The sequence below is a fragment of the Medicago sativa genome, chromosome 1, assembly GCF_051527215.1.
Source record: "Medicago sativa cultivar Bolivia chromosome 1, Bolivia_mono, whole genome shotgun sequence".
In the NCBI taxonomy this organism is placed as follows: Eukaryota; Viridiplantae; Streptophyta; class Magnoliopsida; order Fabales; family Fabaceae; genus Medicago; species Medicago sativa.
This window is the reverse complement of record NC_140749.1, coordinates 77,056,946-77,083,664: the sequence shown is the minus strand read 5'-3', so window position 1 is coordinate 77,083,664 and position 26,719 is coordinate 77,056,946. Positions and strand designations below refer to the sequence as shown.

General features: G+C 33.2%; 3 protein-coding genes across 7 annotated transcripts; 2 read left to right on the top strand and 1 right to left on the bottom strand.

Annotated features, from left to right (window-relative positions):
* The first annotated feature begins 1,793 nt into the window (after nucleotides 1–1,793).
* On the top strand, nucleotides 1,794–3,939 carry LOC146957615 (universal stress protein PHOS34-like). Of its 2 annotated transcripts, none has more exons than XM_085737602.1 (4): nucleotides 1,794–2,051; nucleotides 2,146–2,240; nucleotides 2,981–3,102; nucleotides 3,558–3,939. In XM_085737602.1, the coding sequence occupies exons 1-4, from the start codon at nucleotides 1,853–1,855 to the stop codon at nucleotides 3,643–3,645; spliced, it is 504 nt and encodes a 167-aa protein (XP_085593728.1). In that variant the 5' UTR covers nucleotides 1,794–1,852; the 3' UTR covers nucleotides 3,646–3,939. The 2 variants fall into 2 exon arrangements, with proteins under 2 accessions (XP_085593728.1, XP_085593719.1); XM_085737593.1 differs by having other exon boundaries at nucleotides 2,137–2,240.
* A 782-nt stretch (nucleotides 3,940–4,721) lies between these two features.
* On the bottom strand, nucleotides 4,722–8,556 carry BGLU11 (beta glucosidase 11). Its single transcript, XM_085737586.1, has 13 exons — nucleotides 8,384–8,556; nucleotides 8,237–8,300; nucleotides 7,907–7,962; nucleotides 7,755–7,830; nucleotides 7,560–7,631; nucleotides 7,349–7,436; nucleotides 6,773–7,031; nucleotides 6,565–6,680; nucleotides 6,275–6,495; nucleotides 6,016–6,044; nucleotides 5,832–5,919; nucleotides 5,429–5,519; nucleotides 4,722–5,232 (listed from the first exon to the last, which is right to left on the bottom strand). The coding sequence occupies exons 1-13, from the start codon at nucleotides 8,522–8,524 to the stop codon at nucleotides 4,986–4,988; spliced, it is 1,548 nt and encodes a 515-aa protein (XP_085593712.1). The 5' UTR covers nucleotides 8,525–8,556; the 3' UTR covers nucleotides 4,722–4,985.
* Nucleotides 8,557–16,489: 7,933 nt separating this feature from the next.
* LOC146957613 (zinc finger (CCCH type) helicase family protein) lies at nucleotides 16,490–25,597 on the top strand. Of its 4 annotated transcripts, none has more exons than XM_085737465.1 (14): nucleotides 16,490–16,771; nucleotides 18,087–18,264; nucleotides 20,051–20,224; nucleotides 20,551–20,698; nucleotides 21,007–21,321; nucleotides 21,743–21,889; nucleotides 21,964–22,144; nucleotides 22,425–22,705; nucleotides 22,814–22,927; nucleotides 23,191–23,335; nucleotides 23,483–23,751; nucleotides 23,849–24,043; nucleotides 24,175–24,702; nucleotides 25,155–25,597. In XM_085737465.1, exons 1-14 carry the CDS (start codon nucleotides 16,600–16,602, stop codon nucleotides 25,374–25,376), a joined length of 3,069 nt encoding a protein of 1,022 aa, XP_085593591.1. In that variant the 5' UTR covers nucleotides 16,490–16,599; the 3' UTR covers nucleotides 25,377–25,597. The 4 variants fall into 4 exon arrangements, with proteins under 4 accessions (XP_085593591.1, XP_085593594.1, XP_085593578.1 ...); XM_085737468.1 differs by having other exon boundaries at nucleotides 20,551–20,702; nucleotides 21,011–21,321; XM_085737452.1 differs by having other exon boundaries at nucleotides 19,913–20,224.
* Nucleotides 25,598–26,719: the final 1,122 nt, after the last annotated feature.

Sequence of the window (26,719 nt, the reverse complement as noted above, 5' to 3'; positions counted from 1 at the left end):
TGTTTTGAATAAGTTGTTTTGCATAAATATGTTGTTTTGCATAAATAAGCTGTTTTGAATAAGTTGTTTTGCATAAATATGTTGTTTTGCATAAATAAGTTGTTTTTTAAAATGAAATCGAAATAAGCTGTTTTGTATATATAAGTTGTTTTGAATAAGCTGTTTTGCACAAATAAGCTGTTTTGTATAAATAAGTTGTTTCGAATAAGCTGTTTTGCATAAATAAGCTGTTTTGAATAAGTTGTTTTTTAAAATGAAATCGGAATAAGCTGTTTTGTATAAATAAGCTGTTTTGAATAAGTTGTTTTGCATAAATATGTTGTTTTGCATAAATAAGTTGTTTTCAATAAGTTGTTTTTTAAAATAAAATCGAAATAAGCTGTTTTGTATAAATAAGTTGTTTTGAATAAGCTGTTTTGCACAAATAAGCTGTTTTGTAAAAATAAGTTGTTTCGAATAAGCTGATTTGCATAAATAAGCTGTTTTGAATAAGTTGTTTTTTAAAATGAAATCGGAATAAGCTGTTTGTATAAATAAGTTGTTTTGAATAAGCTGTTTTGCACAAATAAGTTGTTTTGTATAAATAAGTTGTTTCGAATAAGCTGTTTTGCATAAATAAGCTGTTTTGAATAAGTTGTTTTTTAAAATGAGATCGAAATAAGCTGTTTGGCATAAATAAGTTGTTTTGAATAAGCGGTTTTTAAAAAGTCATTCTAATAAGTTGTTTTGCATAAATAAACTATTTCGAATAAGCTATTTTGCATAAATAAACTGTTAAGAAAAAAAATTATAATATGGGGTTTTATTAGGCCCACAAATAAATAGATTTTATAGTGGGCTTGGCCCCAAATAATTCTTTTCAATTAGGGGGCTTTAATTTAGTGGGCTTGGTGGGGGCTTTTTTAAGTGGACTTTGAAATTTGGGGCTCTATTGACACCTCTAATTAAATGATGTATGTAGTCTGTATTATAAACCTCGTACATCATTTAATAAATGAATTTAAAATGTAAATTTTTATGTAGATTTTTGCTTATAATAGTGAGAGGATGATGTATCATTTCTAAAAAAAATGCAACACTAGTATCTATTGTGCCAACCACCTACAAACACATGTCAATTTAGTTGTAAAAAAAAAAAAAAAAATTGTACCAAAATTAAAAAAAAAAAAAAAAAAAAGGCTTTGATATGATCTCCTACGGTAGGGGACCTATTGCCCTCTCCTACCGTAGACTCCACCGTAGTTTGCATCTTTATCTTTCCATAAAAGTCGAGAAACTCGCAACGTCCTTTTCAAGGATCGGATAGGAATTACCTCAATTCAACAATCATTACATTAGAAATGCTAACAAATACCTTTGGATTGTTTAAACATATGTAAGTAGTACTCTCTCCGGTCCTTATTATAAGAAACAATTGATTTTTTTGGTTCATTGTATAAGTGATGTATCTAGTCTATATTTACAATAAGACACACTAATTATTCTATGAACCTAAAAAGTCAACTTTTTCTTATAATAAGGACCGGAGGGAGTAACATTTACATAGAAAATTATGTAGTTATGACTTTAACATATGTTGGACTTGTATTTTTAAAACAAAATTTCTTTTTGTAAGTTCGTTAAACAATGCTCTTAGGTCACTTGTTTGTAACTTTTATTTTATCATGTCCTCGTTTTCAATTCAGCAGCAGAATCAGCACCTTGTTTTCACTTCCCACAATAATAATATTAATAAATAAAACAAAATAAAACATACACGTATATATATGGCCGTGTTGTGTTGCGTCTCTGGCAAGTGAACTAAAGTGAGAGAATAGAAGAGAGAGAAAACTTTCCGTTAGTGATTTTTAGAATGGCGAGTGCGAATTCAGAACAATCAACAGAGAAATCACAACCAGTAATGTTAGTTGCAATCGATGAGAGCGATCACAGTGCATACGCTCTGAAATGGACTCTCGATCATTTCTTCAGCACAAACAATCATGTTTTCAAACTTGTTCTTGTTCATGCTAGACCCACCGCTACTTCTTCTGTTGGCCTCGCTGGTCCTGGTATAATTCTCAATTTCATTCTTATTACTAAGTTTTTTTTTTTGTTGATGTTTTGATAATTGGATGAACGATTTGTGCTAATTAGTGTACGCAGGAGCTGCTGAGGTTTTGCCAATTGTGGATTCTGATTTGAGAAAGATTGCTGCTAGAGTTGCTGAGAATGCTAAACAACTTTGCATTAAGAAATCCGTATGTGTTTCTATTTTTGTTTTTAATTTTAGATTCTAAAATTTTAAACAACAGTCAAGGTGTGCGATTTCGGTTGTTACAAATGTTATGGAATAAGTAGTTGCAGTGTGAATTGATCGCAACATGCAGAAATCTTATTTATATAATAACTTAATTTATCATTGTTTCTTTGTAATTTCATAATTTTATTTGATAAGGAAAATGGCTTTTGAATGGATGAATTTTCTCTGGTTTATACGGTCCTGTATTTATATGTTGTGTGGGACTTGGAGCATACTATATGGTTTTAGCAAGATTTTCTATGATATTATTTTAGATAATAGGCTGAGAAATATTCATAGCTGAATGCATCATGCTCAGGACTAGACTGGTACACTGCAAATTAAGCAATTTCATAATCTTTGCTAGTTCTGTTTTTTGTTAGTTTGATGAAAGGAGATAAATTGAAGGCATTGATGTTAAGATTTATCATGTTTCAATTTCGTGTTGTATTTCCACTTAAATTGCTTCAACTGGTTTAAACAAACTTACCATCATCTTTGTATGTCGGTTAATTGTCATGCTTTTGGAGTGAAATTGAGTTCCATACCCACATCCTTAGGGCCAACAAAACTTGTGTGTATTAATATCATCGTGAATTTATTTTTCTACTTTCGAGTCTAAGGAAAAATGTATACATTATGATGTTTAAGTACTTATGTCATATGTGGAAAAACTATCTGATAACTGAATTTTCTCAGGTAAATGATGTAATAGTGGAGGTGGTGGAAGGTGATGCTAGAAATGTTCTCTGTGATACAGTAGAAAAGTATCGTGCTTCAATCTTGGTTGTAGGTAGTCACGGTTATGGGGCTATAAAAAGGTATGGCTTCATTGTGGTTACAATTATCATCCTTCGTTTGGAGTGATATGTAATTGTAACTTTTCTGAAACTTGTGAATAGGATATACCATGAATATGCCGCATTTAATTCTAACATTTTTGCTTAAGTGAATGCCACCACGATCACAAACACAAAATTAAATAGCCAAAAACATGAATAAATGTAATTTGCCATCCACTGAAATCTTTAACCTGCAGAAGATAGGCAGCAGTAGTTTTTTGTGATTCACATACAGTTTTCTACATAATTATAAAGTCTCTAGATCATTTCTATTTTAACCAACAATCAAACCTTCCTTTTGCTTTTTAAGTTTATTTGACTTTTCATTTTATTTATACTGGGGGAGAACATGTATATACATTGTTGCTTGAAGCAAACACTTCATTTCATAATTTCCTAATTCACTCACTACACTCGACTCTTTTAATCTGCAGGGCGGTTTTAGGTAGTGTGAGTGACTACTGTGCTCATCATGCTCATTGCACTGTGATGATTGTGAAGAAGCCAAAAACCAAGCACTGATCTATACTGGCATATCCTACAAGAATAAATATATAATCCTTTCAGCTAAAGTGAAATAGCAATGTTCTCAGAAAGTTTGTGACTTAGTTTATCCTATGGCATGTTTGGTTTGTAGTTTACGATAGAAAATATGCAATTGTGTGGATTGTTGTTGCCTCCTACCCGGAGGCCTTATTTTACTTTGTATATGAAAATTTCTTAGATTAATGTGTCTCTAATAACTTTATTTTCCTGAAAAATTACTGTTTTTTGCCTTGATACTTTATGAAAATGGCAATGGCTTTCTCTTGTTTATTCTGTTTGAAAAATAATCATTGTTAATGGCTGAATAAAACAAATTGAATGGAAAAGATAATACTCTGTCCAGCCTTAAATATAAGCAAATACATGTTTAGAGTGAGACACGTTTTGGTGCTAATCTCTCTCTTTTAGTTCTATTTGAAGAAATTTAGTGCTGAAATGTTTTTGTAAAACACAAGGAAATTTAAGAGAGAGGTAAGCCACATTTGTCTGCTGATCTGCTCCTTTGCGGTTTTTGAGTTAAACAAGACGTACAGTTCAGGTTCATAAGACTTGATCATCTTCCAGTCTTACCATCACACTGGTTCTGAAACCACTCTTATGCTAATTTCATCATCTGACTTATCAACAATCACATCACATATGTATATAATTATCACAATTTTCCTGGATCATTTGATCTAAGAACTTGTCAAATGTTGTCATCAATTAACTAGAATTCAAACTCAAGTGAAGTACTCAACTATGGTTTCTTGATCAGACATCAATAATAGTTAATATTTCTTGTCCATGAACTATAGTATCACTTTCCCAACCTTTGAAACAGCATAAGAATTTGTTAAGATGTCTCAGGCGTCCTTTGCAGCTATCTTCTAAAATTCGCATAGTTCACGCATAGATGGATCAATAACACAGCCTTGCAAATTTTAACACATCCTAGAAGAAACCAAAGATGACTTGCATCTGGAACCACTTTTCTATTATAAGTTTTTGCAATAAAGAAAAGACAGGTTGGCCAAAGAAAAACCATTAGAGTTAGTCATGACTACCTCAGATTTCTCAAAGAACTTCACATTCTCGTATGCAAGTGTCCCAAATCGAAGAAGTAGATACCATTGTTAATGTGAGATCACTCACTTTATGATGATTGCATACACAGATGAAATAGTGGTTTTAGATAGATTAACTAAATAATGATCATGCAAACAGATTTCTTGAACATCTAAACCACGAACCAGCTAACCGACAAAACTGAAAAGACTCTCAACAGAAACACCATATGTAATAACACTTTAATGCATACAAAATTATAGAACCTACTACAGAAGTAAATGTCCAACTGAAACAAGTGATGAATCCTTATTGAGCTCAATAGCACCAACTAGGGAGGATCTTGTACCCTTCAAAAATTGGCTGTACCATTTTGCGGATAGCTTTGGGTATCTTCTCAACTCTGGATCATTCCTATCGACATAGTACAGCCCATAGATCGATTTATATCCATCCAACAACTCAAATGCATCAATGAAAGACCACATGAAATATCCCTTCACATTTGATCCATTTCTGAAGGATAAAAAAAAACATGAGAAGGAAGATCACATACCATATCAAAGCATAGGTGTTTATTTCAGTTGTGTTTGCTTATACAAGTTTTGTGTGTTTAGGACTGTATTCATTTACTGGATAAGTAACTTCTTTCAAAGACATTTTCTAAATCTAATTTTTCAAAAGATAATAAAATGGAGTAGCAATCACTTACCTTAAGGAATCAAGCACGGCACCAATGTATCCATGCAAGTATTTCACCCTTGATTCATCATGAAGTGATGCGTTGCTTAGTGTCCGTTGGCCTAACAATTCAAACAATTGGAACTCATCTTATGCAACATTTGTTTAAAAACGATAACTACAAGCGTTATGAATGGTCCACCATATCATTGTCAAATCTCTTGATGCTTAAGTTTACAATTCCATACAATTGAGGATAGATAATACATGAAAACCATAATATGCAATAACCTAGTCAAAATGTTATTTGGCTGTCTATGACAGAAAAACCTTAGCGCCGCAACTCATTATTCAACGTCAATCAGCATCCAATGACGATTTCCTAAAAGAGATTAATTGCAATCAATGTAATATTGAACAAGAGGTAAGCATACCATTTTCATGAATGAATATAGGTGGATTTCCATAAAGGGTCTTGAATGTGTCCAGCACTTGTCCTAAAGCCCATGGTGTGAATGGGTACTGAGCCAAGTCAAACCAGATAGTTTTACTGTGAAGTAATCTGTGATTGAACAAATCAATTAAGATGATAATTTTAATTAGTTTTTTAACCGTTACCTCATTCTCTCCAAGTATTTCCTCTACACCTGCAAAACCACAGAAAACAAAGAAATGATTCATTTTACTCCACCAATTATTCAACATGTGATACACATGGTTGTTTACACCGATGAAAAGGGGAATCAGATACTAAATGATGTAAAGAGTTCAACCAGTTGAAAACAACAGAATCATGTGAAGAAATGCAATTAGTACAGCAAGCTTATATAGCTCTAAGCTTTAAAATCCACTATGGTTAAACACAACACACACATACCAAGTGCCTTTGCAGCCGCGTCTGCACCGAAATCTCTCAGTTCTGTCTTCAGCACATCAGAATTGTCTGTGATATTTAATTTGCTGTAGTGAATTATGCCAATAAAGTCATAGGAACCCTTAACTTGTTCGGATTCACGACTTGAGAAGGTAGGAATTCTTGCGCCCGCATTAGCCTTCATGGAATCGGGATAGTCTCCGTGCAACAAGGGTTCCATAATCCTGCAATAAAATAGGCAGTAAGAAGAAGAAGATAAAAAATTATAACCATTTTTAGAGTCAGTAACTCACCAGCCCAAATAAAAATCGCTAATTCGTTGACATGCAGCCCTGTCTTTCTCTGTATTTGTTTGAGGAACTGACCCAAATGTATATATTGAGATACCAACATATCCATTTTGTTCCTCCTGCAATGTAACAAGTCTCTAGAGAGTAGAGTAACAGTACCAAAAAAAACACAGAAAAGTACACAGTATGAAAAAAAAAATAGGCGATATACCCTGTACGTTCTTCTATACAATCTCACAGCTGAAGAATGCGCTAGCAAAATATGATGAACTACCAAGTACGGTTCAAATGTTGAGTTACCCTTGGTGCTCTCTATAATGCAAAATGGAGGAGAACATCGCCTAGGTGGGGAGATTCCTTGATCATAACTACCTACAGCGAAGATATTGGGCTCGTTCACAGTAGTCCAATACTTGACTCTATCCCCGAACTCTCTAAAACACACATCTGCATAGTTTGTGAAGTCTTTTCTGCATCAAAATTCAAGTCATAATTCTCAATTCTGTCAAAAAAATGCAATATAAGGACATTTCTTCCTAAGCACAAAAAGTACTTTTTTAAGAATACGAAATCGTCACATCATTGAAGTGCATTTGACCATTGATCATATGAGCATGTGAGGCAAGAACAGTAAAAGCTAAAAGAGTCTTATTTCACGCATCAATTACTTGGTGTCTATGGTCCTTTCTCTCTCTCTAGATTTATGGTATATTGTGCCTTATTTCATGCACTAAGAATTTTAAGAACTAACAGCAAACTGGTGCAGCTATAGGTGATAAGAACATACATGACCTCACGACTAAGCCATCCTTCATATTCATCCTCAAGTGCCTGTGGGAGATCATAGTTGTGTAGTGTGACATGTGGTTGGATTCCTACAAATGGAAAAGACTTGTATTATATCACTTGAAGAGACATAATTGATTTCACTTACTGTTTTTGAAATCTTAATTAAGGCATGTCTTATCTTGCAACAAATGAATAAACTCGTATCTAACCATTTCTAATGAGTTCATTGATAAGATTGTTGTAGTACTGCAATCCCTTCGGGTTGACGGGTCCTCTACCATCTGGGAAGAAATAAAAGCATTTTCAAAGGGAGTCAGTCTTTACTGAAAAAATAATTTAAGAACGTTAAATTTCATCATTCATCGATATGTACTAACTACTAAAGTTTAAGTTCAGTAGAATACTTGGTATCAATCTTGACCAAGAAATGGAAAATCTATAGGCTTCAAGGCCTGTTTCAAGCATGAGCTGCACATCTTCCTGCATTAAAAGATGAATCATAAAGAATGCATTACCAGACAAAATTAGAAAGATAGAAGCCTTGTATCTTGTTTACCTTGTATTTGTGGTACGTGTCGCAGGCTACATCTCCATTTCCTCCACGGGCAAACCCTTTTTGTATAAAAATGCTAGTCATGAGAATTGGTTTATAATGCTCAAAGTAAATGAAGAAGTAAAAACTGAATAGTCAAATTGTAAATACTATAACATATTCCCAGTTTCTCATTGTTTTTCGCTTCAGAAAAAAGTTGGTTTATAGTGCAAATAATTGATAATAAACTTTTGGGCTTTGTTTTCCTCCAAATAATTCAGAAAAATGATTATAACAATTACCATAGTCTCAACTCTCAAATGATAAGATGGATGATAGAATGAATTGACTAACCAGCATGTGCAAAGGTATCCCAAATGCTAGGAGTTCTTCCATCTTCATCAGCAGCTCCTTCCACCTATTCATCATAATCACAAGTGCAACAATAAAATACAATGAAATTGCATGGTTACTTCTCTTTGGGGTAAAGTAAAAGAGAACCTGATATGCAGAGGTGCCTGACCCAAAAACAAAGTCAACAGGGAAATCATGTCTGCTATAATCATCAGTACTTAACACCCGAACAGCCAAGTTTAGAAGCAAAAAGAAAACAAGACTCAAACATGTATGTGGTTCCATCATCAATTTTTTTTTTTGTTTTTTTTTTCCTGTATATTCCTCAAACATAGATGTGTTCCATTTTTAAGAAGAGTGTGAGTAAAAGACAACACCGAATTGGTGGTTCTGACTTATTTTCTAATCTTTCTCTAATAAAGTACAAATAAGCATATTCTATCATCAATGTCTTGGACAAAGTTTACTCGGCATTTACTAGATAGACAAGAAAATTGAATTTTACGGATTAATTTCTTTTTTTTTTCACTTACAGATTATGTTATACTTAATATTTTATGTTAAGATCTTTATGTGTGTCCTAAAGACACATGTTAACATTTTCTTTAATTTAAACATGCATGTTTAGATTCGTGATAAGTTTCACAAAATCACGATAAAGCATTTTGTAATTTTGTAAAGGAAAAAAAAAAAATTTTAAAGTTTCCACAAATGACTAGACAGTGAATGTGGCGTGAACGTGGCATATTTAAAGTTTCCACAAATGGCAATGTGGCAAAATCATAATTTTTTTTTTTTTTTGACAAAGCATAATCATAATGTTAATACGTTTGTTGGAGGCTTTTATTTTCTTTTCACAAAATCACGGTGTTTGTATATTATTGTTTTGCCATATTCAATGTGTAATCTACAGACAAAAATAAAATTTTGATTAATGTAAGGCCGCTCTACTCCCTGTGTTCTTTCAACTGGTTAAACTGCCTTTCAGAACAGAAGCTGAAGCCTCTTTTATTATCTTTTAGGTACGGGAGATGTGGAGAAATTTTTGTGTGGTCAAGATACTTTAGACATAAAATTTGGACCCTCACAAAAATGGAAAAAAGTTACTAAAAGAGAAAATAATTAAATAATATGTATTTTCTAAAGGAAAATTGCTAAATCTCGCGAGACAATTGCATAGCGAATCTTTCACTACGTCTATTTCCATCTTCTCTCTCATGCTGATATATTTCTCTCTTCTGTGATTTCTGGACATTCATGATTTTGATTGGTTATTGGTTTAGTCGGGACGATTTCGGGATGTTTTCCTTCGCGTTAAATAGCAGGGCTCTTTCTAAAGATGAGAGATATATTGACTTCAAGAGTAACTCATTTGAGTTACTCCAAATCACATCCCTCCATTTTGTTTTAACCAACGATGTTAGTTAATTACTAAATCATCTTACATGATCAAGCACTATTATTCTTTTCTCTCATTCCATTGTTACGCTGAAAAAAGGAATACTCCATTGCCTCTCCTTCCTCGATCCTCCCAACATGTTCACAAAATATCCTCTTTTAATTATAAATGATCATGTACAAAATTGCACAAAGGATCCAATTCTATGTCTTACTGGTATTTATTTTATACTATTGAATTCCCCCACAGAATTTTTTTTAAAGATGAGTTTATTTAAAGATGGTGATATTTTTGTGTTTATTAAATGATGAAAGATGATTATTAAATAATGTGAATAATTTATATTTGAAATATATGATTGATGATGCTTACCTGTTTTATGTTTTGTTTCTATTCATTATGATTATGCGATTTTTATTTTGAATATATTCTCACCCTCTAGTTGCGGGTTGGAGGCCTACGCCCTTGTTGGGTAGATTTGCAGGAAGGAGATCTTAGTAGCAGTGAGTCTCTGAGGATGACTTTGAAACCTACCCGTATAGTTGTCGTTTTGGGAGTCCTTATCGAGTCGATGCTCTGATCTGTAACATTAGGGGATTGGAGTCTTTCTTTTATTTTCAAACTATATTTTGGAGTTCATATTTGAATTCAATTTATTCTATTAATGACAATGTGACAATATTTTGAACTAAATTCCGATGCACCATTTTTAATTAATTTGAAGAATTTTTGAATGATGAGAATGTGTGACACCCTTGTATGTTTTATTATTATTTGTCTTTTATTTTAGAAAAATATATTTTAAGATTTAGGGTGTTAAATAATTATATAATATGTATTTTTATGTCCATGTGTCTAAATCTTATATCCAAAATCTTGTATCCATTTAAGTATTCCTTAAACGTGAAAGAAAAAATTCTCGAAATAAGGATGGCAAGTTGATGTTGACGAAGAAAAAGATTAATCTTAAATAAAATATACCTGCCTCCTTGTTCAAAAAAATAATTACTACCTGCCTCCTTAAATATATTACCCTCTTGAACTAAATTAGCAAGAACCTATTCAATTTTATCTCCTTTTGGTTTTATCTTAGATTTTGTTTTCTCTATTTTTTAAATTTATGTTCAAACTCGTTGGTTGAGTTTTTCTAAGAAGCAAACTAATATGGTTGTCAATAAATTAGCTATAATGACTATATATATGGCTAATCCTCAAGTACAATATATTTGATATATTTGATTAGTTGTTAGATTGTATTGCTTCTATTTTGATTAATGAAATAAGTTTTGTGTTAGAACCAAACTTTTTAAATATTTCAACTGCATTAATTATTTTTTCCAGCATAATACTCATAATTTTGTATTTTTTTTCTACAATCAACAACAAGTATTACGATAAGAACATAAATTAATTCATTCTCTTTCTGGTTTTAAAATAGTTAAATTTGTAAAAGAACAATATTAATTATTAATATTACTATTTTTTTGACATAAACAAATTTAATAATATAACAACTTTTTTTTAATTACCGTCAGTGTAGTCCTATATTCAAGGATGAATGCAGTATTGTATAGGTAGATTCATAAAAATTCTCTCAAAAAAAGGCAGATTCATAAAAATGATGTTAACGAAGGCATTTTCATGGTGACATTTACCATGGGAAGGGCTAATCCCTTCCCACCATGGGAAAGTTCCTTTTCTATGTACCCTTGGCAGTCTACCAAGTTGGAAGAACTTATTGTTGGTCACTTCCCTTGAACAAACAAAAAATAATACAATATTATATTAAACTTGGTTGCATTAAAAAAAAAAGAATAGTTTTTTTAATAAAAAATAAAAGAATAGTTGCATTAAAAAAAATTTGTTACATTATGCTTTTTTTTGTTTTGTAGATGTTACGTTATGTTTTTTTAAAAGATTTACATTCAATTTTTTTTTGGTACATTACATTCAATTTTTTTTATAGATAAGTTTTATTTTTTGTTACATAGATAGAAGAGTTACGTCCAGATTTTTTTTATGTTTAACTTTAATAAGTTTAAAAAACTGAAATAAAATAATATTAAAATAAGATTTTAGAAAATAAAAGTTATTTAAACAATAATAACTAAAAGACATATTAAATTAATAAAATTTATTATAAATTAAAAAAAAGTTCTTTTATATCATTTTATAATAATTAATAATTATACTAAAATAAAATGAAAATAAATACTGAAATCTAAAATAAAATATATACTAAATAATATATAAAAAGATATATTGAATTAATAAAGGCCCAAAGTTGTGTAGAAAACTCAATAAATAAAATAACATTTCCCCTATACTATGTGGGGTCCGAATTTTTGGTAATTGTCAAAAAACAAAAAGTTAAGAAAAGGTTGAAGGTAAACAATCTCAACCATTCAATTCTTTTAATAATATATCAATGGTCAAAATATGTCTTTCCCATGGTGGGAAAGGATTAGACCTTCCCATGGTAAATGTCACCCATTTTCATATGTTTATGATTCAAAAAATGGATTTGCTACACTTTATTTTTAGTGGGTACAAATTAGCAAGTTACATGTTAAAGTTTGACAAAAAAAATTGGTTTTAGCTTGCTAATTGGACCACTAAAAATGAGTGATCAATATAAGTTAGCAAGTAGGATTTGCTAACTAGGTACTCACTATCCCTCAAAAAAAAAAAAAAAAAAAAAAACAAGGTACGCGCTACTTTTATAGTTAGTCTAAATTGGCAAACTATGTAATAAATTTGTAGTTTTTTTTTTAAAGAAATAAATTTGTAGGGTGTGTTTGTTTCAAGTGTACCAAATTTATTCTTAGGAATAGCATTTCTTGGAATACTCCCTCTGTACCATAATACATGATACAGTTAATCCTATTACGCATACCAATGTATAATTTTGAGCTTAAATATCTTGAATAATATATAAGAAAAAATTATAAAAATTTGATATTTTAAAAATACTCATCGAGATGAATCTAACGACATCTTGTATGATATTATTTATCTTTGTATATTAGTAAAAAAATATGGTCAAAGTAAGTTAGGTCAAAATTGCACATTTTCAAATGGGTCATCTATTGCGGGACGGAGGGAGTATAAAGATAGAAATTTTATTCCAAGGTATTTAGAAAAAAGATGTTTGGTTAACATTATAATATTCCAAGGAATCTTAAAAATAGGGAATATAATAGGTAATTACACATAATTTTATTCCCATCTCCATGTGAACTTTATTCCCACCATTTTCTTTTTGAAAACTTTTCTATTTCCAGGAACATTTTATATCTGGGAATAAAATTTAGTAAACTTGTAACAAACATAGGCATATGCATTTTTATGATTTTATTCCCAGAAATCTACAAATATAATTTGAAACAAACACACCTGTAGTTATAGCTTGTTAATTTACTTCCACAAAAATGAATGGGTAAAAATTAGCAAAGCTCTTTAAAAAATAATTATTTAATTATAAATTTATTCTTGAAATATATTTTAATGAAAGAAAACACTAACATTCTTGGTCTGTACGTTTTCGTAGTTATGCTAGTTTGTACTTTTGGGATAATTAGGCTTTTACTTTCTTGAGTGTGTTTTAATTATTTTTTTTAAGAAACTTTCTTACTTTTCAAATGATAATCAGGCTTTGTATTTTTTTTCAGAGTATTTATGTGATAATCAGGCTTTGTATTTTTTCAGAGTATTCATGTAATTAATAACTTATATTTTTTACAAAATAAAAGATATTTATTCATTCAAATTGAAAGAGTACATCGATATAATGCAAATTCGCTAAAAACAAAAAGGATGAATGACTCACAGCATCCATGTTAATAGCATAAAACGGCATAGTACAAATGTCTACACATATGACTATATTTAAATCTCCGGAATAACCATTTAAGCACAATATTTGGACACACGCGTGAAATTACAGTTTTTGTTTGAAAGACATCATCATGAAGAAAAAAAATGTGTTGTTTACATATTAATTAATTTAGGTAAGATCTACTTGTTTTTATGGGCAATTTATACAACAGTAAAAAAAAAAAACTAGCCACATAAGTATATTTACACGTGGTACCCATAATTACGTCCCTTAACAATTTGTTTTTCTTCGTAATTTATCTCTTAGATATACCGTGGTGTATTTTCGGTGACTTTAACGACATTATGGATGCAAGTGAGAAGAGGCGTAGGACGACTGGATCAAATTGACTCGTAAATGGATTTAGACAATTAGTGCTTGATTCTGGTTTGTCGGATGTCCCGGTGGAGGGGTATCCGTTCACGTGGTTTAAGAGTTTGGGTACACCCCACTCGATTGAGGAGAGATTGGACAGAGCCCTTGCTACTGCCTCGTAGTTTGATTTATTCCCTAATGTTGTCCTAGGGAATCTTGTAGCTTCTGCTTCGGATCATTATCCTATAGTGCTCAACCGTGATCCAGTGCCTCATCTTCATAAACGCAGTTTTCAGTACGAAAACGTATGGCAATTGTAACCTGGTTTTAAGCAAGTCGTTGCATATTCTTGGAACCAACGACATGGTTATTCTCTACTGCCTAAGTTGAATTCGTATGCTGAAGATATGACAGTTTGTAGTCGTAGTCACTACCGCAAGTTGAAAAATGATATTGAGGAATGTCAGCGTCAATTGCATAATCTTCGTCTCATTACTTCTGGTGAAGGTCAGGATCATATGGTGAATATTCGAAGGAAAATGATGCGACTTCTTGCGCTGGATGACGCCTACTGACGACAGCGGGCAAAGACTCACTGGTATTGAGACGGGGATCGAAACACGAAGTTCTTCCATGCCTCCGCTACACCCAGGAAAAAGGTTAACCATATTTTATCCCTCGAGGACGATACCGGTAACAAAGTGACGGATGACCAAGGCTTGCGATCAGTAGCACAACATTATTTTCATGATTTGTTCCAAAAACATAACACTGTTGCGGCCCTAGTTCTTGTTGTTATTCGACACTCAATCTCCGACGAGAACAACATTTCTCTCACGGCTCCATTCACCAAAGATGAATTTCGCGCGACTATGTTTTCTATGCACCCGGATAAATGCTCGGGCCCTGATGGGTTTAGTCCAAGTTTCCATCAGCATTTTTGAAGTTTATGTAGCGACGATATTGTTGGATTAAACTATGGGTTTGTCAATCCCTCCTAAGATCAAAATCTCTATGTGGAGACTTGGGAGGAACATTATTCCTACTCGACTTAACTTGTGCACAAAATGTGTCAATTGTCCTTTATCTTATTTATGTTGCCAGTGTGATGATATCATGTATATGATGATTTCATGAAGCATTTGGCAAGGATGTAGTCGATGTTGCAACTTCTTATGTCCTTGTCGAGAGGCAACATAAAAATAAAGATGTCCTTTATCATAAACATGCAACTTCTCTTGTTTTTTTTTTATTTCCTTTTTCTGGGTTTTGTATCACCTTAACGAGAGACAACTTCCCATGTTCATGATGATATCATGAAGCACTTGGCAAATGAAAAATGCGAAACTTTGAAAAGGAAAAATCGAATTTATGAAAGTCGCAGTGTTTCGTGCTCGTGATTTTCTCAACTCTTGACAACATGCACAACAGGTTAACAAGATTTAATCAGGTGCACATCTTCTCATACTTTTATTGAAAACCTTCTCCACACGATTTCTTCAACTACAATATAGATTGTGTGAATTTCCAACAACAAAAATGTTCTCAAGAATTGGAATGTTTGTGTAGGATGATCAAGGTCGGTACGTTATAGCTTTAACGAACAGATATCGTATAAATCTCCAAGCATTCGAATGTGAAGTTTGGAGTTTTGCTTAATACTCTCAATTAAATTATAGCTTCTGAGCATTTTTTTTTTGTTTTTTTTAAGGATACAACTTCTGAGCATTAAAGTGTAATTTTTGAACTAGATTGCAAGCGAGTGATATATTACCTCCGTCCCTAATTATAAGGTCTTTTTGAAAAAATAACGCATATTAAGAAAATTGATAAGTGTAATAAATTTGTTAGTAATTAGTATTGTTTTTACAATTTTATCCTTTAAAAGAGAGAGTTAGTTTATGTTTTCAATGTAATATTTAATGTTGATTGAAGAAAAAAATATAAATAAATAGGGGTATGTTGGTAAAGAATTAATTAATGTACTTGGAAATACCAAAAGGGTCTTATAAAAAGAGACAAAAAAATTTCTCAAAAGAGTCATATAATTAGGGACGGAGGTAGTACGATTTACATGGCAAAATTATTAGATCACAATATTAATCTAACCTAGAACCATTTTTGAAGGAACCTATAAACATTTTAGCTAGCTATAACAGTTTTAAGATTTTTTTTTTTTCAATTTCTATTTTACTTGAGATATGATATTTTGACAACCACTTTTTGACAATTTTTGGACAACTTTCTCTCTCATACTCACATGATGTTGTTATCCTCTCTCTTCCTTTTTCTCTCTCCATTGTTTTTGATCAATAAGAAGTGAGAAAAACAAGGTTGTCAACAAGTTGTCATCAAATGGATGTCAAAATATCATTACTCATTTTACTTAGCTTTTTAGCCATGATTTCCTCCTTCTTACCTAAGAAAACGTGCAAGAAAAGTACTAGTGGGAAAGTGGATAATATCCGCATACTTCGCGCATAGTGTATCCACTCTGAAACCATCCCCACGATCATGATTTGTTAGAATCAAAAACATAGTCAAAGTAGAAAAAGAAAAATCAGCGACTTAAAGTCAACCACTCCACCGAGCTCACATGAACCCGCCCTTTTCGTACCTCACTCCCATCCACTAAATAGTGTATAAACAAATTGACTGGGCCGTGACGTTGCAAAATTCCGTACTTTCTCCTTCCCTAGTCATTCGCTTTCTTCACCTGTAGAAAACACACGCTGAAACTGTGACCACCGTGACTGTTGACGGTTTCTGAGAATGGCGTCGCCACCGTCATCTCCTTCTCCTCCACCTTCTCCCACTCCTTCCATCACTCCGTCGCTGCTGCAGTCTACTTTCTCTCACCTTCCTGTCATGTCTATGAGGAAGAAGATCATCGATAAAATTCAACAAAATCGCGTCACTCTCATCATCGGTGAAACCGGTTGCGGTATAATTTCTCAAACTCTTCCATTTTTTTCGTACTGCATTTACTGTATCCTACAATTTTACTCTGCGTTGCTGAAAATTAGTGTCTGAAATTTTTTAGTTACGTTTCTTACGTATTTCTTATATATAATACAATTTATCTTGTCTTTTTTTGTGTTTGTTTTGTTCTCACTTGTGATCGTTGATTTTTCACTGAGCGATGAATTTTTTTGTTCCCAGAATTGTTATACAAGAAAAAATAAGAATTACGCTGAAGAGAGCTATGAAACACTAATTGTGACACAGACACCAGACACAACACACATATACACCCGTAAAAATTTAAAAAAGTGAATTAATTGAAAGTAGTCAGACGTGTCGGTGTCGGACACTGAACATGTCTTCCATCAGAAGTGTCGGTGCTACAACAAAGAGAAAAATCTCACACATGTATGCAATGGAAAATCAGTTGAAGTTGTCAAAGAACTCCAAAAACTACTTTATTGTTGTTTCTTTTGTTATTAGTGTATATATTTTTCATGTCTGCATGTCCAACTATTCTTGAATTCTTATACTAAAATTTCAAGTATAGCTATTTTTACCTCATCAAAATAAAGGTATTGCCATTTTTAGATGTTGCTTTAAAATACGCCATTCGCTGGATTTTCATCCTGTACATTTTGACTTTATGTATATATATAGAAATCCTTATGTTACATTTTAGTATTGTGGTCTTAACATACTTTAATTTAGTAGCTTTCAAATAACATGTTATGGATAAAACCAAAATTTTGAAGTTACCATACTATAAATGTAGTTACTAGTAGTACAGAATATCGGATATGGTTGGGATTTAATATAAAGATCAATGGCCACAATTTGTGTCGCGGCATCAAGTTTTTTTATGGTTCCATAAATGCGATAGAGGTTGCGTCAGCCATATTTGTCGTAATTCTCCACAATATTAAAGAATGTGACTGTGATTTAAAACAGAGATATTTCCTAAAACTTTCAAAATCTTTAGGCATAGACATTAAATAAAATAAATAGAAAAAACCCTACATGCTTATATTAAATTTAAAAAGTCGGGAAGCTTATGGATCTTTTATCTTTTAAAACATGCTCTTATGCTTTCATCCGTTCATTTAGTAAAATGGTTGTTACTTGTTCCTTTTGTGCAGTTCGGTTCATTTTCATATATGAATGAACACTGCCTGGATTGTTTTGACGAATGTCGCTGTTTCCTTATAAATGGCCCATTTATAAGGAATAACTCACTTTGTAGTTATTCATAATCTTTCGATGTTGCTGATGTTTTTGCTTCTTTTTGCTTCAAGGGAAAAGTTCACAAATTCCTCAGTTTCTTCTAGAAGAAAACATGACACCCATTTTGTGCACTCTGCCTAGGAGATTTGCTGTCGTTTCTGTTGCCAAAATGGTTGCGAAAGCTCGAAATTGTCAATTGGGAGGAGAAGTTGGGTATCACATTGGACATTCACGGCACTTTTCAGCTAGGTATTTTAAACACATTCACTTAAACTAGTTCATTTTTATTTTCTTTAGAAATATGTGATAGTAATTCAATGACTTCCTTCATCTTATCCTCGGTCTTGTTTCCTCGTCGCTTTTGTAGATATGAAGTCTTGACATATTTTATGAAGAGTAAATTTTGACCTGAATCTGTTGGAGACACCTTGTCTTGACATACATTAAGAGTAAATTTAATTGAATCGAATATCTTTATTTTGTTTAAAAATGATAGACATTTAGAGTAAATCACTTAAAACTCATAAAACTTATAAATATGCCTATAAAATAGCATTAGTAAGAGAGAAAACCTTAAATCACTTAAAATACTTGTGTAAATTTATCTTCATAACCATAGCTCACAAGTAAGATGATTAAAACCTTAAATCACACTTCAAATGCTTATATAAATTTAAAATTCATTCATAAGCGCAATCACGGACACGTTTAAAATATCATTGATTAACCGGGGCGATTCCACCTGATTCGTCCAAAATAAGATTCTGCGTATACTCGTAATCGTTGAGGGAAAGCATAATTTCTTAATTGTGGGATTTAATGATTCAAATCGGGATTTTAACTACCATGATAACATGCATATTTTGGCACTCATTTTTATTTTATTTAAGATTCCCATTTTAAGCATCTTTTCCTTCATTGCGATATGGCGAGAAATATTTGGATTAACTTGATGGCTTGGTTGGATTTGAATTTTGTAATGCCTCCTAACTTGTTCGTCCATTGGGAGTGTTGGGCGGGGGGTCCTCTTAATAAGAAAATTCGGAAGGGTTTGCGGATGATTTGGCAAGTAGCGATTTGGGTTATTTGGAAGGCGAGGAATGGGTTTATTTTTAATAACACAATTGATAGGTGGGATGAGTTAGTGGAGGAGGTCAAGGTGTTGTCGTGGAGGTGGTTGTTGTGTAGGCTTAATACTCCGGCTTGTATGTTTTATGAGTGGAGTTGGAGCCCTCAGGATTGTCTTTTGAGATGATTAGTTGGGCAGCAAGCCTTTTTTGTTTGTAGTGGTCTATGTGCAGGTTTGTGGGGTGAGTTTCTGTTGTTTAGAGGCGGTCTCCTGATGATTTGGAGTTGTGGACCTGCGGTTTTGGCAGTAGACTTTTCCTGCTGGTATGCTGTGTTTCGGCCTTGCTGTTAGCCTTGGTGTGGATGCTGTTTTGACAGCAGTGTGTGTGTTTCGGATTTGGCCAGCAGAAGCGGATGGTTTTTAGGATAGGAAGCTTGTTTTGACACTTTGAATTTGCTGTTCCTGTTGTTATTTGTTTCTAGTTCCTCTTCTGTTTATGAAGTTGGATTTTAAGGGTTTTTTTTTTATTGAGTTTGTCATTGTTTTAGTGTTGAGGGGCTATTTGTTATAAGGCCTTCATGTACTCTTTTTCCTCCTTTTGCGGGTTATGTGCATCTTGTGCTAGCCTAGCTTAATAATATTTGATGTTTCAAAAAAAAAAAAAAGAAGAAATCTGGCACTCATTTTTCTTGAATGTATATTTCTTTCAAGTAAAAGAAATATTCATATGAGAAAAGTGTTATTATCCATTTATTATACTAACATACAATAATACATGTTTCATGTTATAGCACATTATCTATTGACACCTTGCATGGTATATTACAGTCTGACCGCACTGTCCTGTCACAGGGAAGCTGTTTTAAGGAAGATATACATCACCTATCTTTTTCCTTATTCAGTTCTTATCATTCTCTCTCTGTTTTTTTTTCTTTCTTACCTGGTATGTATATTGTTCTACTGCAGTTCAGAGATTGTTTTTAAAACAGCTGGAGTGTTGTTGGATGAAATGCAAGAGAAGGGCTTGACTGCACTGAAGTACAAGGTTATTATTCTTGACGAAGTACATGAAAGATCAGTGGAGTCTGATCTTGTACTAGTTTGTGTAAAGCAGTTTTTGTTAAAGAACAATGACTTAAGGTTAGCATCTTGGTTTTGGTAGTGTTGAGAGGATGTTTGGAAGAGTTAATTAAAAAGAGTTCTATGTGCAAATTTGTAAGAAACTAATCTATAAATTTGAAGATCAGGAGTGCATATGCAATTGTTTGTTTAATTGCAGTGATAGCATCTGTTCCTTTAGTCACTATGTCTTTCTAATTATCCATGTAATAAGAGGATCCCAGTCAAGAATTCCATTTATTTCTGTTTCCTGGACTGCTAAGCGGGACCACGTTGTAATCAAAATCTCTCATTTCAATTTAAGAGGCAAGTAGATGTTATGTTGATAAAATAATATGCTTTTGCAGGGTAGTTTTGATGTCTGCTACTGCTGATATTTCAAGATATAGGGACTACTTTAGGGATCTTGGTAGAGGCGAACGAGTTGAAGTGCTTGCAATTCCTAGCTCAAATCAGAACATGCTTTTTCAGCGAAGTGTTTCATACATTGACCAGGCATGTACTCTGAGAGTTTTATTTTTTTTTAATTAAATAAAGGTGTAATACTAGTTCTGTATATATTGTCTATAATACACATATTGAATGGTCTTAAATTATACTTCACCTTCATAACTATTTTGGGTTTCAAACATATGGACATTTGAAACACTCCTGATCCATATGCTCACTTATGTACTGCTTGTAAAAATCATCTGTTCTCTTCAAAGTTTACCCACCAACTTGGAGGATTTTTCACTGTGAGTTATTTCATCATTGATGATCATGTGGTAACAGTGATTATGGTGCTAATCTTCTTTTCACAGGTAGCTGAAACTCTTGGGATAAGATCTGAAATAATGCATTCAAAATATTCGTCTTGTCTCGATCCTTCCATATCCAATGCATACATTAAGTCTGAATTGCACGCACTTATTCATGAGCTGGTGCTGCATATACATGACAATGAGCCAGATATTGAAAAAAGCATTTTGGTATTCCTTCCAACCTACTATTCACTGGAGCAGCAATGGCGTCTTTTGAAGCCACTTGAATCAACTTTTAGAGTTCATATCTTACATGGTAGCATTGATACTGAACAAGCTCTCATGACTATGAAGATTTGGAAGTCACATCGAAAGGTTGTTGTCAGTTATTTCTGCAAGTAGTTTAGTAAATAATAGAAAGTCTTTTACAATATGGAAGGACATGTTTGTACCGCGTTTTCGCTAACTTCATGTATTGCAAATATTATACAAATTTAATTTATGAATTTTAACTGGAAAAAATTCTGTGTTAATGGCGAATTATAGTGTTGCAAATTGAGTGTTGGTATGTTGAATTATAATATTTACTGTTTTGCAATCTAAATATTCAATAGTGTTATGTAATATAATTTATGTAAAAGATATATTTTCTTTCATATTTGTTCTTTGATGTTTCTTTTAGTTACCTCTGGCTGGGTGGTATTTTTTTCAGAAGATTTTTTCTTCTAAAATTATTTCTAGATATAATTTCTTCTACTGTTATTCACAATATATGATTGTGGTTGCTGTCTGTCAGGTAATATTGGCTACCAACATTGCTGAATCTTCTGTGACAATACCTAAAGTGGCTTATGTCATTGATTCGTGCCGATCATTACAAGTCTATTGGGATAAGTCCCGGAAAAAGGACTGTTCAGCACTTGTTTGGGTTTCCAAGTCTCAGGTACAAATGATCTTATTTCCATATTTTGTTTTGTTTTTACATTTTCCTTAGTTTCAGTTGATATGATCTTGTAGGCGAAACAACGCAGTGGAAGAACTGGCCGAACTTGTGATGGCCAAGTTTATAGGTTGGTTCCTGGATCGTTTTACAATGATCTTGAGGATCATGAGACTCCAGTTATTCTTAAATTATCATTGAGGCTTCAAATTCTTTCTTCATGTTGTGCTGGATCTAAGGCCATCAATGATCCCAAAGGTAAGTTAGTTTATCCTGATTTCTTGGCCAAAAATAGTGTTCTATTACCAAATTACATATTCCAGGAAACTGTTTATTTTACCCATTAATATTGTGAATATTTGTATTCCTTCTAAACGTAACTTGAATGTCTCTTTACAAAGGGATAACAAAAAAAATAGTAAAAAGTTCCGTGTTATCCTGTACACTTGAAATGGTCCAGTTTATGATATGTACGATATCTAATACAAATGCATACCAATTCTGACAATGTTATCTTGACTGATGGGTTTGATGGCAGTTCTGTTGCAAAAAGCCATGGATCCACCTGATCCTCAAATTGTTGAAGATGCATTGAGTTTACTTGTTCAGATGGGTGCACTAGAAAAGACACCTACCAGGGGCCGATATGAACCTACATTTTATGGTCGATTACTTGCTAGCTTTTCGTTGTCTTTCGATTCATCTGTTCTAGTCCTCAAGTTTGGAGACATTGGTATGATACGTGAGGGCATCTTGCTGGGTATTATGATGGATACACAGCCTTTACCTATTATTCACCCATTTGGAGAGGATGAATTGGTAATGCCTATGATTTGAATCAGATGTACTATTTCCTAATGCACTAATTCTTTGGCAATGTTGTGAGCCCCAACTCGTCTAATTATTTTTTTTTTTTATTTTCATCAGTTTGCTAAGTACATTGATTACTATTATGGTGACCGGACAATCTTAGCTGGTCGAAAGGAGATGGAATTCATGGCTAACTTTTGTGCATTTCAGTTTTGGCAGCACATTTTCAAGGTAAAGCTGTATGCTTTGCTGTTTGTACTATCAAATACATTGCCATTATTCAGTATCTGTATTAGTGTTTTAGTGAAAGGTTGAAGGCTATTATGAATTTGTGAAATTTTGCTTATTCATTGAAATGGTTTTATTGATCGCTTACCAACCAACTTTGATTTTATTGATTGCCTAGAAATAAGATTTGCCTCCTCAGTCTGTACTTTAGCGTTCAGCTTTAGAGGTCTTGTGAATTTATGATGAAAATATTCATTCATATGCAGGATAAGTACCGGCTTGAACATTTAAAGGAGGTTTTGAAGTCTGATGATGTGTATCCTGACACACATCTTATGCTTAAGCTTGAGGAAGATTGGTGTTTTTTCCATAATCTCTACCAATCATCGCTGCATCAGATGTCAGAAATTTGTACGTATCTATACTATTTGTCAGAATATTTACACTTTCAAATTTCTTTTTTCAAATGGAAGCGTATCACATTTTTGTAAATGCAGTTTAGTGCACCGTTCCTTAAAACTTTGATCTTCTAACAATCCTTATTTCTGATCCTTACAGATAATGATATACTAAATACAATCCATCGGTTCCGGCCGAAATTTTTGAGCTCCTTTCATGGCCTTGTACCCTATTATGATCCTTATGAACTTAGTCATACATGCCTGTTCAAAAGTCAGCCAGATGGACATTCAGATGTAGTGTCTGTAGATGAGGAAGGCTTTGACCCATCAAGTGAAACAAACAAATGCGTTGCTGTACCATATGTTACTTTGAATCACTTGAACAGTTATGAAGTGGCAAAAATGTTTGCTGCAATTGTAAAAGAGGTAGCATGCTTTTGAATCTTGCACGTAAAATATTCATTCTGAAATAAATTTATTTTCCTTCTAAAAATAGGCGGTTTTCTTTTCTTGCATGAAATAGACAAGGGCTCAGTACCCAGATGATTCTTCTAGCCATCCACCAGAGGATGCTGACGTTGGTAATTTCCACATCTACGGGGAGGTTTCTCCTTGTGTATACTTCATGCGTGGATCCTGCAGCAGAGGCAATTCATGTTCATTTTCACACACATTGCAGGCTAAGAGACCACAGTGCAAGTTCTTCTTTTCCTTGCAGGTGACTTCATTATGATGCTACAATTATTAAGATTATGGTTATTATTATCAAAATTCATCGATTGAGTTTGACTACATTATGATGCCACCATTATTAAGATTATGGTTATTATTTATTGTTCATTATAATAGGGTTGCCGAAATGGAGGATCTTGTTTATTTTCACATGATGTGGACCGACCAGCAGTGTCGGCCCGTAAAAACATCTGCCTGCCAGAAGATAATGCCATGAATTCTGCATCCCTTCTGAATTTGTTTCCCAAATCTAGCAACAGATCAATTCTGATATTGGACGACACTGATTTGCATTTCTCCTCATGCTTTGCTTGCCACTATGATCCATCCAAAATAATTTCAACTACCAGTTTGTCAGAAACAACCTTTGCAGAACCATCCCTTACAGGAGTCAGAATTTTATGGGGTCTATATCATCCGTACCAAACAATCATAGCCAAGGCAGGGAGGAGTCTTATTCCTTGGAATGAAATTCAATGTATACTGTGGTTTCCTTGCTTCGATAGCTATGGTGAGGATTTGGATGGAAAAAAGAAGGCGTTGCAAAATTTCTTCCAATATTTAGCCTTTCGAATTTTGGCTGATGATTTGCAGGAGGTGCAAGTTATCATAACCATGAATAATATCAGATTTTCCCAACTTCAGGTGATTGCTTCTGTTCATGATCTCTTACCATTTAAAGGTGTTATAAAAATGTTATTTATCACTCCTGTGACGATGATAGTCACTTGATAAATTCCCTAGTTGGTCTGTTTGGTGCTTTGCTCATATTCAGAAGCGAAAGCTTTCTGATGGATAGGATTTAAAACTAATACTAACATAATTTCTCAGAAATTAGATGTCAACGAATATATGCGTAAATCTTAACACAGCCACTCATTAAGATAATAGCAAATAGTTATTGAACCGCTCAATCTACAAGATCCATAGAGGAAAAGAGAGGCAATGGGCCTTATATACAATGAAAGAGATGACTGAAGGGTGACTAACTAACTTATTAGATAACTAACTAGCATAACAATCTTCTGACAGCAGGAATACTTGACTAACTAACTGAAATTGAATTCAATTAACTAAATGCGATGTTGCGGTTTCAGGTAGAGAAGTTGGCAAGAGACTGTTTCTTTATCCTTACAGAGTCATTTGCTTTTGACGAAATAAGCTTTGGGATATTACATGACTCCGTTACCAATCGGCGGCCAATGGTGGTGTCAAGGTCCATCTCATATGTCTTCAGCCTGCAGCCTCCGACTGACGAACTTTGTGGTGATTATGTTGCTACTATGAAAAGACATCTGCATAAAATTCAAAAAAATTAATAACGGACTGCATGTTATGTAAGTTTGAGCTTTTCTGGAGGCACAGTAATTATAGGTAGATGTCTATAGTTCTTGACGACAACTTTATGAAATTCTACAGCAAGTTTCTATTACTTTCTGTTTAGTTTAAAACGACAGAAAAATGAATTATGTGTAACCATCAATTATTACTATCTGTGGCGAATCCTTCAAATTAGATGCAGTGTTTATATCTTGTGACATATCACAGAACACATTTGTTGCTCTCTCATCTCATCCGCCTTATTCACCAATCACCAACTTATGTGTAAATCAATTTTTAGAAATAAACTTCAACTGATTAATGATACTTTCTTAGAGTAAATTAACCGCACGTTCTACTTTTTCATCGTGGTGGAAGGTTCAATTGCATTCCTCTTTTTTTGGGTTGGGATTGAGAGACTTTATGGAGGGAAAGTCACCATGGGTTTCCACTTGAGGTGACTTCGAGTTTGTGACATTTGTGATTTTGTCTCTATCTCTCGTAACTAATAATCATCATCTCTCATCAAAATAATTTATTTTAATCATTCATCTATCATTATTTCTTATAAAAATACACTAAAGTCATCAAAATTTAAAGTCGCTGTCACCCAAGTATTTTACGTCCGTGTGACTATCTCTCTCATATCTTTAAAAGATTTTTTTAAAATGTTTATTTTTGATAAAATGGGTACAAATATATTTAGCTTTTGTTTGGTACATGGCAACAAAACTTATACCCGCGGTTACCGGCCCAAACCAAACTCAATTTGACGGGTTTTCCCCATTTTGACTGGGTTTGGGTATGGGTTTTCTCCGATTTCAAAACACGGGTATGAGACGGGTAACAGGCATATAGGTACCCATCCCGAACCCATACCCAAACCCGTCCCAAATGTAAAAAATTACTTTATGTTGACATGTCATGTTATTTTGTTTGATAATTGTCATGTTAATAAAAACTACCATTAATAGTTAAAGGATCAACTAAATCATTTCGTCAAACAAATGTTAAAGTGAGTGTATTGTTGGATGATGTATTACAACCTTGCTCTTGGGATGCAAAAAAACTTCTATTTTTTATTAAAAAAAATTATTCAATGCGGGGACGGGATGAGGCGGGGATATCCGAAACCGTCCGGGATGGAGATGGGATTCAATTTCTCATCTCGTAGGGTATGGGTAGGGTAACAAGTGAGTATATGATAATCGGGTATGGGGACGGGGAAGGTAAAACCCGTCCCCACCCTGCCCCATTGCCATGCCTAGGTAAAATGTAGTGGATTACAAATAAGCTAACTGCTAGACGTGCTTATCAATATCAAAACAAGACAAGACAAACA

What these genes read in the sequence shown, in the direction of transcription:
- BGLU11 (XM_085737586.1), bottom strand. Translation starts at nt 8,524, where the DNA reads ATGATGGAACCACATACATGTTTGAGTCTTGTTTTCTTTTTGCTTCTA. An exon ending in CAATGAACTCATTAGAAATG is followed by an intron (nt 7,437 to 7,559) that starts GTTAGATACGAG and finishes TTCCATTTGTAG; the next exon opens with GAATCCAACCACATGTCACA. An exon ending in AGCGATTTTTATTTGGGCTG is followed by an intron (nt 6,496 to 6,564) that starts GTGAGTTACTGA and finishes ATTTTATTGCAG; the next exon opens with GATTATGGAACCCTTGTTGC.
- LOC146957615 (XM_085737593.1), top strand. Translation starts at nt 1,853, where the DNA reads ATGGCGAGTGCGAATTCAGAACAATCAACAGAGAAATCACAACCAGTA. An exon ending in AACTTTGCATTAAGAAATCC is followed by an intron (nt 2,241 to 2,980) that starts GTATGTGTTTCT and finishes GAATTTTCTCAG; the next exon opens with GTAAATGATGTAATAGTGGA. An exon ending in GGTTATGGGGCTATAAAAAG is followed by an intron (nt 3,103 to 3,557) that starts GTATGGCTTCAT and finishes TTTAATCTGCAG; the next exon opens with GGCGGTTTTAGGTAGTGTGA.
- LOC146957613 (XM_085737452.1), top strand. Translation starts at nt 16,600, where the DNA reads ATGGCGTCGCCACCGTCATCTCCTTCTCCTCCACCTTCTCCCACTCCT. An exon ending in GTGTTTCATACATTGACCAG is followed by an intron (nt 20,699 to 21,006) that starts GCATGTACTCTG and finishes TTCTTTTCACAG; the next exon opens with GTAGCTGAAACTCTTGGGAT. An exon ending in GGCCATCAATGATCCCAAAG is followed by an intron (nt 22,145 to 22,424) that starts GTAAGTTAGTTT and finishes GTTTGATGGCAG; the next exon opens with TTCTGTTGCAAAAAGCCATG.